General features: G+C 39.2%; 1 protein-coding gene across 3 annotated transcripts in view; it reads right to left on the bottom strand.

The window, feature by feature from the left end:
- Nucleotides 1-297: 297 nt before the first annotated feature.
- CEMIP2 (cell migration inducing hyaluronidase 2) overlaps nucleotides 298-10,615 on the bottom strand; it is a 50,086-nt gene continuing 39,768 nt past the window's right edge. For all 3 annotated transcript variants that reach the window (XM_009636130.2, XM_035891726.1, XM_035891727.1), the window contains 9 exons: nucleotides 9,652-9,829; nucleotides 8,973-9,188; nucleotides 8,045-8,253; nucleotides 7,331-7,516; nucleotides 5,945-6,164; nucleotides 5,154-5,252; nucleotides 3,829-3,977; nucleotides 2,988-3,094; nucleotides 298-2,226 (listed from right to left, as the gene is read on the bottom strand). In XM_009636130.2, the coding sequence (XP_009634425.1) occupies nucleotides 2,030-2,226; nucleotides 2,988-3,094; nucleotides 3,829-3,977; nucleotides 5,154-5,252; nucleotides 5,945-6,164; nucleotides 7,331-7,516; nucleotides 8,045-8,253; nucleotides 8,973-9,188; nucleotides 9,652-9,829 (1,561 nt within the window). In that variant the 3' untranslated portion in view covers nucleotides 298-2,029. The remainder of the gene's footprint in view (nucleotides 2,227-2,987; nucleotides 3,095-3,828; nucleotides 3,978-5,153; nucleotides 5,253-5,944; nucleotides 6,165-7,330; nucleotides 7,517-8,044; nucleotides 8,254-8,972; nucleotides 9,189-9,651; nucleotides 9,830-10,615) is intronic.

The following is a 10,615-nucleotide window of genomic DNA, read 5'->3' as shown; positions in this document are numbered from 1 at the left end:
TTGTCCACCAGTAAGCCCTACATCAGAATACCCTTGACACTTCCAAGTACAACTTTTACAAGATGGCTTAGAACAGCAGAATCTCATAAATAATGGCCAACTTCACAAGCCTGAAGGTCACACTACCTCACCAGTATTACTCTGCAGAGCATGACCCACAGAACAGCAGAAGTCTTAAAACCATTTTAATCCCCAAACACTATCGCTACTGCACTCAGAGCTTTTAAATCACATTGCCCTGCATTAGTAACACCAAACATTATAGCTAGTCTTAAAAATTTACCCCATCTCCCCCTAACAAAATGCCTCTTTTTTTTAAAAAAAAAAAAGTTATAAGGAGAACTGTGCATCAAAACAACTGCAAAATACACAATCATTCATTTGGCTTGGTTTTATAATAAAACTAACATCAGTCATCTATTTGTTAACTTCATGTCTTGTGTTGTGCTCCTTTCCCCTCCCCTCTCACTTAGGAAACTACACTAGACCAGGCAGTTTAATTGTAGCACTGAGGTAGTACATTTTAATCGAACAGAGTAATAGGTCTGCTACTGTGCCTCCTCTCCTTTAAAGCACAAAAAAAAAAAAAAAAAAAAAAAAAAAAAAGAAATCCCCAGTTTTTCAACTTCTTTGGAGAAGACAGGCATATAGTTAATTTCCAACAGCCACTTCATTGTGAATTCAAAGCACAAAAGCATCTCTGAATGGTAGATACATTATACCAGCTAGAATGAACAAGAACATATACAAGGAGGAACTATGTCAGTTTTATTAGAACTATGGTTACATTTTAGCTCTATGGCACCTATTGTTCCCTATTATGAAATGCATCTTTACAGTCTCTGAAATTTAATTTCAAAGACTAGGATCCTGAAAAAGAGCAGCTGTGCCTCAGTTCTTCTAAGTGATTTGCATACTATCTGCAGAAAAAGTCATATAATTGCAACAAAACCAAAGGAAATCCAACGGAACAATAAAAAAGAATCAATAGGAATTAGCAACATGAGTAATTAAAAGAATCGAAGTTAAGGCAGAAGATATAACATGCCTGAATGAACTGAGAGCACTTTCCATTCACTCAGAAGTTAGAGCTGGGATAGCCAAAAAAAAAAAAAAAAAACCAAAAATAAAGAGAGGAAGGAAAAATAAAAATCACTGCAAGAGCAGAAGCTTAGTTTCATAACAAATTGAGAATAACAGTATCTCAGCTTTGCCCTTCTGGCTAAAAGCTTTGAAAGAATAAGTTGAAGTCAAGGTGTACCCAAGACTGCAGCCTTACACCCAGACTGTTCACTGAAGTAACTCTTACCTGTATATTTAGGAGTCAATAGTAAACAGTGACCGCAAAGAACGGTAGTAATTTTCTGCTCTGTATGCCATGCTGGTACACACAGCCTTGTTAAGCTCTGTTGCACGGTACACAATCCTCACCCAGCCCCAGGCTGGATCTTTGAATCCCCCCTCTCCATCTTTCATACAGCAAAGAAAAAATTTACTGCAGTTAAACCCCTTGAGTCAGCTGCATGCATAAGGGAAATTGGGTTTTAACACCTTGGAAAGCAGATTGAAAATGTAACTGAGCTGACTGCTAAACAAACCCTCAGGAAAACACCTGAGCAGCTGAAGGAAAATGCATGTTATAATGACCAACTCAAGCTGTTTATGGAGACTTTAATGATAATCTTTCAAGTAATCCAAGATGCACTCCAACACCTGTTACCAAAAACTTAAGGCTTTTATAAACACCCTCTTACATACAAAAGGAGTATTAAACAGAAGGAACTTGTTTACAGTAAATACAAACATCTGAAAAAATCTCTGAAACCTGTTTATACAAATACTAATAAATTCTTTAATATTTTGTACAACTAGAAGGTACACAGATTGGCATTCAAGCGGTCAATGCTGGCAAACATCTGTCAGACAATAAGATGATTTACTTGGATAACAATATAGTTTAAAATGCCATAAATTAAAAAATAAGTTAGTTCACATTTTTTCCCCCCAGCTTTTATGTACATCTTAGTCTTTAATGAGATCGTGTAGCCTTCTTCAGAAGCTCGAGGTCTCTCCGTCGGCTTTTGATTGCTCTGGCACAGCCATACTCTTCCAGTTGTAAAGGGATATACTTTTCTACCTGAACGAGCCCATGCCCAGCAGGACCAGTAAACAGCTTAATCCAGGACGGCTTAAAGTTTCCTCTGAAGCCCAGAAAGGCCAGGCTTCCTGCGACAAAAACAGCTCAGTGTTACCAAACCAGCCAAGCTCACCCAAGCACAACACAGGACCGGTTGGGAAGGGAATGGCACCAGCCTCTGAAATTCTCCCCCCAGATTACGTAGGCCATTAATCCACTCTTCAGCTTCACATGCACCTCATGAGGAAATACTGATTTGCCAATTTCCTTTTGCAATATTCAGTATTAAAAACTCTGAAATCTTAATTTGAAAACACAGCTATTGGGACAGTTATAAAACCTGCTTTCTCAGACAGGAGACTTGTGCCAGGGCCCTGAATGGACGAGAGCTACCCCGTGTGGCCTATAAAGTGATCATCCCTCAAAATACCAACAGCTTCTCATCTCTACCTTCAAATTTTGAGAACGGAAAATGCTAGCCTGGCACAGGAGATTGTTTAAAAATAGATGCGCTGGGCGAGGCACAGAATACAGGCTTTGGGAAAAAATCCTGGCGTTCTTTTTCTGTAATCTGCAGGCACAAAGAACTGCTAGTCACTTCCCTGCTTGCAGCAGGCTACACACAACACCCTTCAGGGCAATAGGAAGGGTTTTATGCCCTGTCTGCTGAAGGGCTGCCCACCCCCCAACCCCCAACATGGGCTGAAACGCAGCTGCCCACACCAATGCAAACTGGCAACCATCCTCTGCCAGCTGCATCCTTTTCACACACCCCGTGAGAAACCAACCATACCAACATAAACACACAGACCAAGGCGGCGTCAAAGAAATGCACAAAATTTCCACCAACCGTTGCTGTGAAGATAAGGCGGTTTGGCTGTCCCCAGGGACATTAAGGCTTCTGATAAGTTATTAGGAATTGCTACATCACCTCGTGTGCTCAGTACAACAATAGACCTGCAGCAGAAATGGTGTAGAGACAGCAGCTGTTACAAAGTTTTCTTAGTATTCTGCTACATGCTTTTACAGCTAGCTGGCCTCATATTCCACTTGCTTAAAAGTACTCATGCCCTGTCATTTCATAACATGGAAATAGTCAACCCTCTCTGAAAGCAGTACCTAGAAAAGCACCCACCTAGAATTGTTTGTTTTTTTTTTTTTTTCCCCAACTGACTTTTAAATTTAAATTTAAAATCATGGAAAGTGTTATTTAAATATAGTTTAATATTTTGTAAAAAAAAAATCCAGTTTTGATATTGATCCAAAATTAGAACATTAGAATGCTGAATTTTCTGATACTAACTTTTTATCTTTAACGATAAGCAATTTTCTCCCTAGACAGGGAGAGAACAGTATGATAACTTGTGACACAGTCCTTGATAGTGTCCTTAAGTGACCTTATTAAACAAAAAGTTATTCTTGTTTTAAGCAAGGTAGTGTTATTACATGATGTTTAGTTTAAAAAAAAAGAAAGAAAAAATTTTAGGTGTTCACATTGGAGTTGCTCTCTTTTCTTAAATAAGGCTAAATTGTCTGTTAAAGTGCTCCTACGTTTCTCCTTTCCCCTCAACTTAGATACATGTTTTGCTCACTTTCAGTGCTCCTGTACAGACATCATTATTTAAATCCTCATTAGAGAGCAGAGCTACAGCTTACAGGACATACTGGAAATAAATGATCATTACACGTACCTTTGTGGAATTACAGATTTTAAATATCCATCTACACGCTTAATGTCTACTCCAGAAAATAATTTGTGTCCCGACACTGTGCCAGTGCAGGCATCAACTACAACAACAAGTATACCATTATCCTTGAAGGAAAACATAGTGTCATTGACCTGGACGGGAGGAGAAAGAGAGAAGTTAACTTCTTTCTTTCTATAAGTGAATGTGAATTAAACAGAGATTCTACCGCACTCAGTGTTAATCTTCATCTACTTTAGACGAAGTGGTGTACTAATTTCCTTACAAATACTTGCTTCTCCCTAACATCTCTTCATTTTTCCCCTTGATAGGAGACTTTCAGTGGGACTTCTGAAACAGCATGGGAGCCTTCAGCCCCTGGCTTCTGCAGGGAGATCATACATTTCAGTGACTCACTACCTGCCTTTGTCATTGCTCCTGCTTTGGGAAGCAAACATTCACGCACTGAACCACCTGGGCTTCTTGGCAACAGTAGGGTTAACCTGCCTCTGCAGCAGCCCAGTTCCAACCCAGTTCCTTCCTGTGGAGCACTCTTACTGCTTTGGATACGGCACACACATTCCCATAGAAATTTGCTGCTGCTAAGGTTACACTGCTCACGTGCCATTTGTCTACCTAAATTACTCAAAAGAGTTTTACTATTTCAACCAAGCTAAGGCACCGACATTGCAGAATGTAAACCATATACAGATTTTAAGCTTTCTGGTGTGAGGATGTGTGCAGATGCTATTTCAGCATCACATACAAATCTCCGTTAGCATCCAAATAGAAAAAGTCTAAGTAAACTACTTTTTACACAGTATCATATCACTAGGCTTATCAGGACTCCATCAGAACAAATACAGAAATCTCTATGGATTCTTTAGTAATTGCCATTTTGAAGGAGTTTAGCAGAGCTTAATGGCTTGCGTGACTCACCCATTAACTCACCAATCTGTTAGTACAAAACCAATTTCAACAACACGGATTTAACCAACAAGTTGGTTGGGTTTGGGTTTTTTTTTTCCAAAGCAGCCATCAATAAATGTGTCTCCATCCAGATTTCAACATGAATCTGAAACTTTTAAACTCTCCCTTACTGGTACAATTTTATCCCCATCAGGAAAGGTTTCAAATACAAAATGGAGCTTTGGAGCCTCATTTTCTGATGTTCAAAAACATCAGCTTTTTGACTGTTTTTTAAACCATGAACAAACACTTTTTATTCAAGCGAAGAAAAGTAAGGTCAGCATTACATAGAGCTATACAACTGTGTAATACAAACTGTTAAAAAGAAGGATAGTTAGAAGAAAACCATAAAGAATACTTACAGAAATAAATGCTTGCTGGCCTCTGCTTAACTCTTTTTTACCAGATGAACTGATCTGCACAAGGAGGTAGTTTTTGTGAGGATCACTGGTGAATACCATCTAGGTATCAAACAAAACATGTTAAGTACACATATCCATGTGCCTTTGACACTTTATCATACCAGTCAATTTACAACAGACCATCCATGCTACAAAGCAAATGCATCCATTTGTCATTGGCATTATTTATGGCACTAGCAATGCTCATAAATATCATGATGTATAGCGTAACCCATTTTATTCCCTACTTTCAGTATTATTCCCTACTTTCAGTATTTTTCTCAGCTTACAAGCTTTCTTTAGCTTGAAGCAGATAATGCAATTTCAAGTTCATGCTAATAAGCAAAGACCCAAAACAGAAGAGAGAAGGTTGGCCAACAGCATATAGATCTCTGCAGCAAAGCTATCCTACATGGAATACAGACAGTACTCTATGTAGGACAGCTTTGCTGCAGACATCAGATAGCTTTTGTAGGATAGCTTTGCTGTACAAGACATCAGATCTACCCATGTCCCTTCTCCGTAGCACTCGGAGTGAGAGGTGAAGCAGTATTTTTTCAAAGAACAAAAACCTAAACCTTTGCGCTACAAGGGACTCACCGCCCTCTAGCCTACAGGAGCTTAACAATGTGACCACTGCAAACTCGTAGGTGCAGTGTTCTGTGCCTAAAGACTGAAATTCTGCCTTAAAGTGAGTGGACAGCAACAGCAACTATACAGTTCATGAAAGTTTTTGCTTGTTTTATTTTTACCTGAGTTGTGCCGCATTTCGTACATGGTATAGTAGTTTTTACTGGCATCCGCTTTATGACAGTTGGTCCTTGGTAGTACTTTGGGTAAGCTTTTGCCATGCAGTTACTGATCCCTTTTCCTGAATCTTTGGTCACAATCTTGATCCTTTCACATCCCTGAGATGAGCAATAACTGTGACCATCCCTATTATATTTGGCTTGAAGAAATAAAAACAGTAATCTACACAACAGAAGGAAAAAAAACCTAGATCAGTTTCTGGAAAGATAGGTATTTATGTTAAACCTTAGCAGCTATATTTCATGGCTTTTAGAAGTGGAGAAACTACAGTATTCACTTCTGCACCACAGTTCAAACTTTTTCAAAATATTTAGTTTACTGGAGTTATGAAGTCTCTACTGACATATCTGAAATTCACAACAATTAGAGGAGACACCATTATGAATGGATATGCTTTGAAAATAACAGCCACTCCTCAAATCAGTGGCATCCAGGAAACAAAAACCAAACTGCAGAGCATAAATGTCTTCTTTCATCACAGATCACAGATCTTTGCCGATACCCAGCAGTAACTGTCTGGATATTCAGCTTCACCCACCAGCACCGGACAATGTAATTGCACCATTGCAAATGCCTGGAAATGCAGTTTAGGGGGCAGTAGTCATTAATGTTCACCGTACACAAAGACTGGTAATTCTTCTATTATATATTTGACAGTTATCACTGTAGCTCTTGGACAAAAGAAATGTAAATGACTTTTTAAAAGCTGCATTCATTTGCATATTTACTACAGACAAAGTAGCAGAAAAGGGAACAACACAAATAAGAGAACAAATTATAAATTACAGATCAACATTTGCAAACACACAACTGATGTATGTAGGACTTATTTTACTCAATCATAAACCTCTTAGAAGGATGTCAGTGGCCTCTGTCAGAAGTCCCTTTGAAAGTGAGACTAGGACTTTTGAGTACTTTCCAGAAGGCTGAAGACAGGCTAGGATTTTCAGAAATACATTCTTAAGATGTTCTTGGAACAGAAAACTTCTTGAGAATTTCTAGAATTTTCAGTTTAATAAGGCGGCACAAATTTTCTCTGAAGACTTAGAAGTTAATTCCTGAAAGACACTGCTCTGCAGCATGCCAGATACCACATTTTCCCCAGGTATGGGGTAGGAAATATCTATAGCAACTGTGGTGCTCTTGGAAGAGCATTTCAGCTGACAACCATTGTATTTTGGAGATTCGAAGTCACATGAAGTATTCTTTCAAATAGGCTTTGGGCTCCTTCACAACAGCTGTCTCAATCAGTTGTTTTTAACACTATCAAACTGGACATTTTAAGGTTAAGCAACATCTTCGAGAAGCGTCAAGCTATAAGGATTTACCCAGTACTGTTGTCAAAGTAAAACTTCTTGTCTGATCGATTCTTTTCAAGCTCCATCATTGAAGATACGGGCATGTAGCGCTCTACCTTGCTTGACAGAGCAGATGACCGCCTTTGAAAGGTTTCCAATACTATAACAAAATCTGTATTTGGTTGATAACAAAGACCAACACGAATCCAGTCATTTCTGAAAACAAAATAAAATGTATGATTCACCGTAGGAACAATTTAGATGACAACACACAAACGGATCACTCAAAAAACAAGTAATGAACGTAAAAAGCTCCCAAACCCTCAACCAGAAGACCTTTCTTCCCCGCTCTACACAAAGTGTTTCATTAAATGTTACAGTAACTTTGATACTCTCAGGGTATATCTGATTTTATAATTTAGACATTTAATAAGTTTATCTGACAACAAGATCAAGTATGCTAAAGTACTGAACTCCAGTAACACTCAACTTCACTATTTGCACATTTCCTTCTCCAAAGGATTTTCCTTGAAGACACTGTACTGGACAAAAGCTTAACTTTAGGTGCAGGTCTACTCCTTGCTTTTCTCTTGCTTTTCATACTTCAGTATTTGTAATTACAAAAAAACCCCAACCCCAGATACAGTCTTACTGATGGTCATAAACTCTCACATGTGCTAATTCTGCAGGACATTACTTCAGTATTGCCTTATGGATCAATGACATGAAAGAAAGTAAACTCACTTGTTGAAGTTAATGAGATAAAGATAGGTGACGTTTGGAGCTTTTCCATTCCAATGTATTGTGTAGCCCTTTTGGAGCATCACTACTGGCTGGTATTGTTGAAAGACAGCTCTCTGATTAATACCTCGAAGAACCATGGGATTGGCTGGGTACTCATCTCGTACGATAGTCATGGAAAGATTCTGTCCATTCCAGGTTTGGATGTAAACCTGTGTGATACCAAGGAGGATGATGAGAAAGAAGAAAGATTTGGACACTGTGCAAGAGGACATGAAATAGTGAAGAATAATCAGGACATTATTAGCCAAAATGTCGCAATTTTATGTTCTGAGTTATGCGATATGTGAGTATCCCCTGAAGAGCCCTATTTGAAGGACTACTGTGGATTTTCCCCATTTTACAGACAAAAAAGGGGAGGGAGGGGGAAAAACAACAAAAAAAAAAGATACAGCATCAGCTATGGTATTTGGCCAAACTCATATAGAACAGGAATCATAATGGGAATCAAACCTCGTGAGATTTGTGTTCAGAAGGTGGTATTTAACATCCCCATTTGAAGAAAAGAAAAAAAGCGCCCTTTAAAACCCACTCTGTGAAAAAAAGACACAGACAGAACTCCAGAGGAAGAAAGCACGTCCAATACAAAAGTGTTTTAGCAGGCAGGACTGCAACATAGAACTCCTGGCATGCATACACATTTGGTTTTACCTTGCAGCTTCCAATACTGTACTCCCAGTTTGCACACTTAAAGGGAACATGACATACACAACTGGCTGAAAAATGTAATATGCACAACAGTATTTTTAAAACACCAAAGAATTTTAAAATCCAAAGACAGGCTAATGTTGTAGTTCTTACAATCCTCCTGCCCCCACAAGTTATTCCTATCGTATATTTGCCACAAACAGAAAGCTAAAAGAGCACTAACCTGTGCATAGGTCCCACTGCAAACCACTCCACTCCATTCTGTAATACTAATGCATTTGGGGTGTTGAATCAAGTAGTTATCCATTCTGCCCACATAGGTATCCTTGTAGTCAGTCACTGAACCATCTAGATCATGGAATATAGAGTTCTTGTCACCATCCAGATCTCCTTCTTCAAACCAGGGACCAGGCTTTCCAAAGAAGGCTTTCAAAGAAACCTGGCAACAACAATTAAAACATTTTTTCCCCTGGTGAAGCACAGCCTAACACTTGCACACCTGCAGAAACGCAGGAAATCAACAAAGTACGTTAAAAACCTTATGGCAAGGACAGTGGAATCTTGCAAAACAGACATTTTGATTTGCAATACGCTCTTGCTTCTGAACAGTGTTAGTACTTGCAATGAAAATTCATTTACTAAGGATGTACCAAACCTTACAAAAATCTCCTTTCAGCTTTACCATTAGCCACAAAAGAGATTTTTGCAACATATCCTACATCTCCTTTGATACTATTTTTTTCAGGAGACAAAAGATACACCTTGGGTGACTTCCAACCAAGAGAGAAGCTCTGGAGTAGGGATGTATGGAAAAGATGACCTAGGGCCCTTTTATGTTTATTTTCAATACAGCAAGAAGAAAGTAATTTACAAGAATAAAAGAAAACTTGTAATAAACTTACATTTGGACCAAACTTGACAAGAGAGATGTTGTTTTTTGGTGTCATCTGCCATGGATTTTTCATCAAGAATCCAACTGCACTGGTAAATCTGTCTGGAGTTGGCACAAAGTTTTTGAATGTGCACTTGGTAAGGTGAATAGGTCCATCATAAATTTGAAATCCTCTGATCGGAAATGTCCTGTTAATGCAAACAAATATTTACAGCGTTCTGTAACAAACCCCATGATAAATCTGAATCTGTGTCATAAATACATTGCCTCTCAGGGGAATCAGGAAAACAACATTAAGAGAATGAGTTACAGGTTAGATCTTAGTAAAGGAAATCTTGTTTCTGCACTTATCTTATGAATCAAAAAATCCTCTGCTCTTTCAAATTTTCCTGTTAGAAGAGCTACCACTGTCCATTCACAAATGTGCCCCTTTCCCAGTATGGGAAATACAACAGGAGAATAATCATAGAATCATAGAATGTTTTGGGTTGGAAGGGACCCCTAGAGGTCATCTAGTCCAAACCCCCTGCAGTAAGCAGGGACACCCTTAACTAGATCAGGTTGCTCAGAGCCCCATCCAACCCGTCCTTGAATGTTTCCAGGGATGGGGCCTCCACCACCTCTCTGGGCAACCCCTGCCAGTGTTTCACCACCCTCACTAAAGAATTTCTTCCTTATATCCAGTCTAAACCTACCCTGCTTCAGGTACAAGACAGACATGGAACTACTGAAGAAAGTCCAACAAAGGGCCACAAAGATGATTGAGTGACTGCAGTATCTCTCATAGGAGGAAACATTGGGAGACCTCAGACTGTTCAGCCTGGAGCAGAGAAGGGTCAGGCAGGAAGCTCATCAATGCATAAGAATCTCTGAAGGGAGGGTGCACAGAAGACAGAGCCAGGCTCTTTCCAGTGGTGCCCAGTAACAGGACCAGAGGCAGTGGGCACAAGCTGAAAAATAGGAGGTTCCTGCTG

The sequence above is a fragment of the Egretta garzetta genome, unplaced genomic scaffold, assembly GCF_000687185.1.
Source record: "Egretta garzetta isolate BGI_Z169 unplaced genomic scaffold, ASM68718v1 scaffold353, whole genome shotgun sequence".
Lineage (NCBI taxonomy): Eukaryota > Metazoa > Chordata > Aves > Pelecaniformes > Ardeidae > Egretta > Egretta garzetta.
Note: the sequence above shows the minus strand (reverse complement) of the source record. Positions and strands in the feature narration are given on the sequence as shown.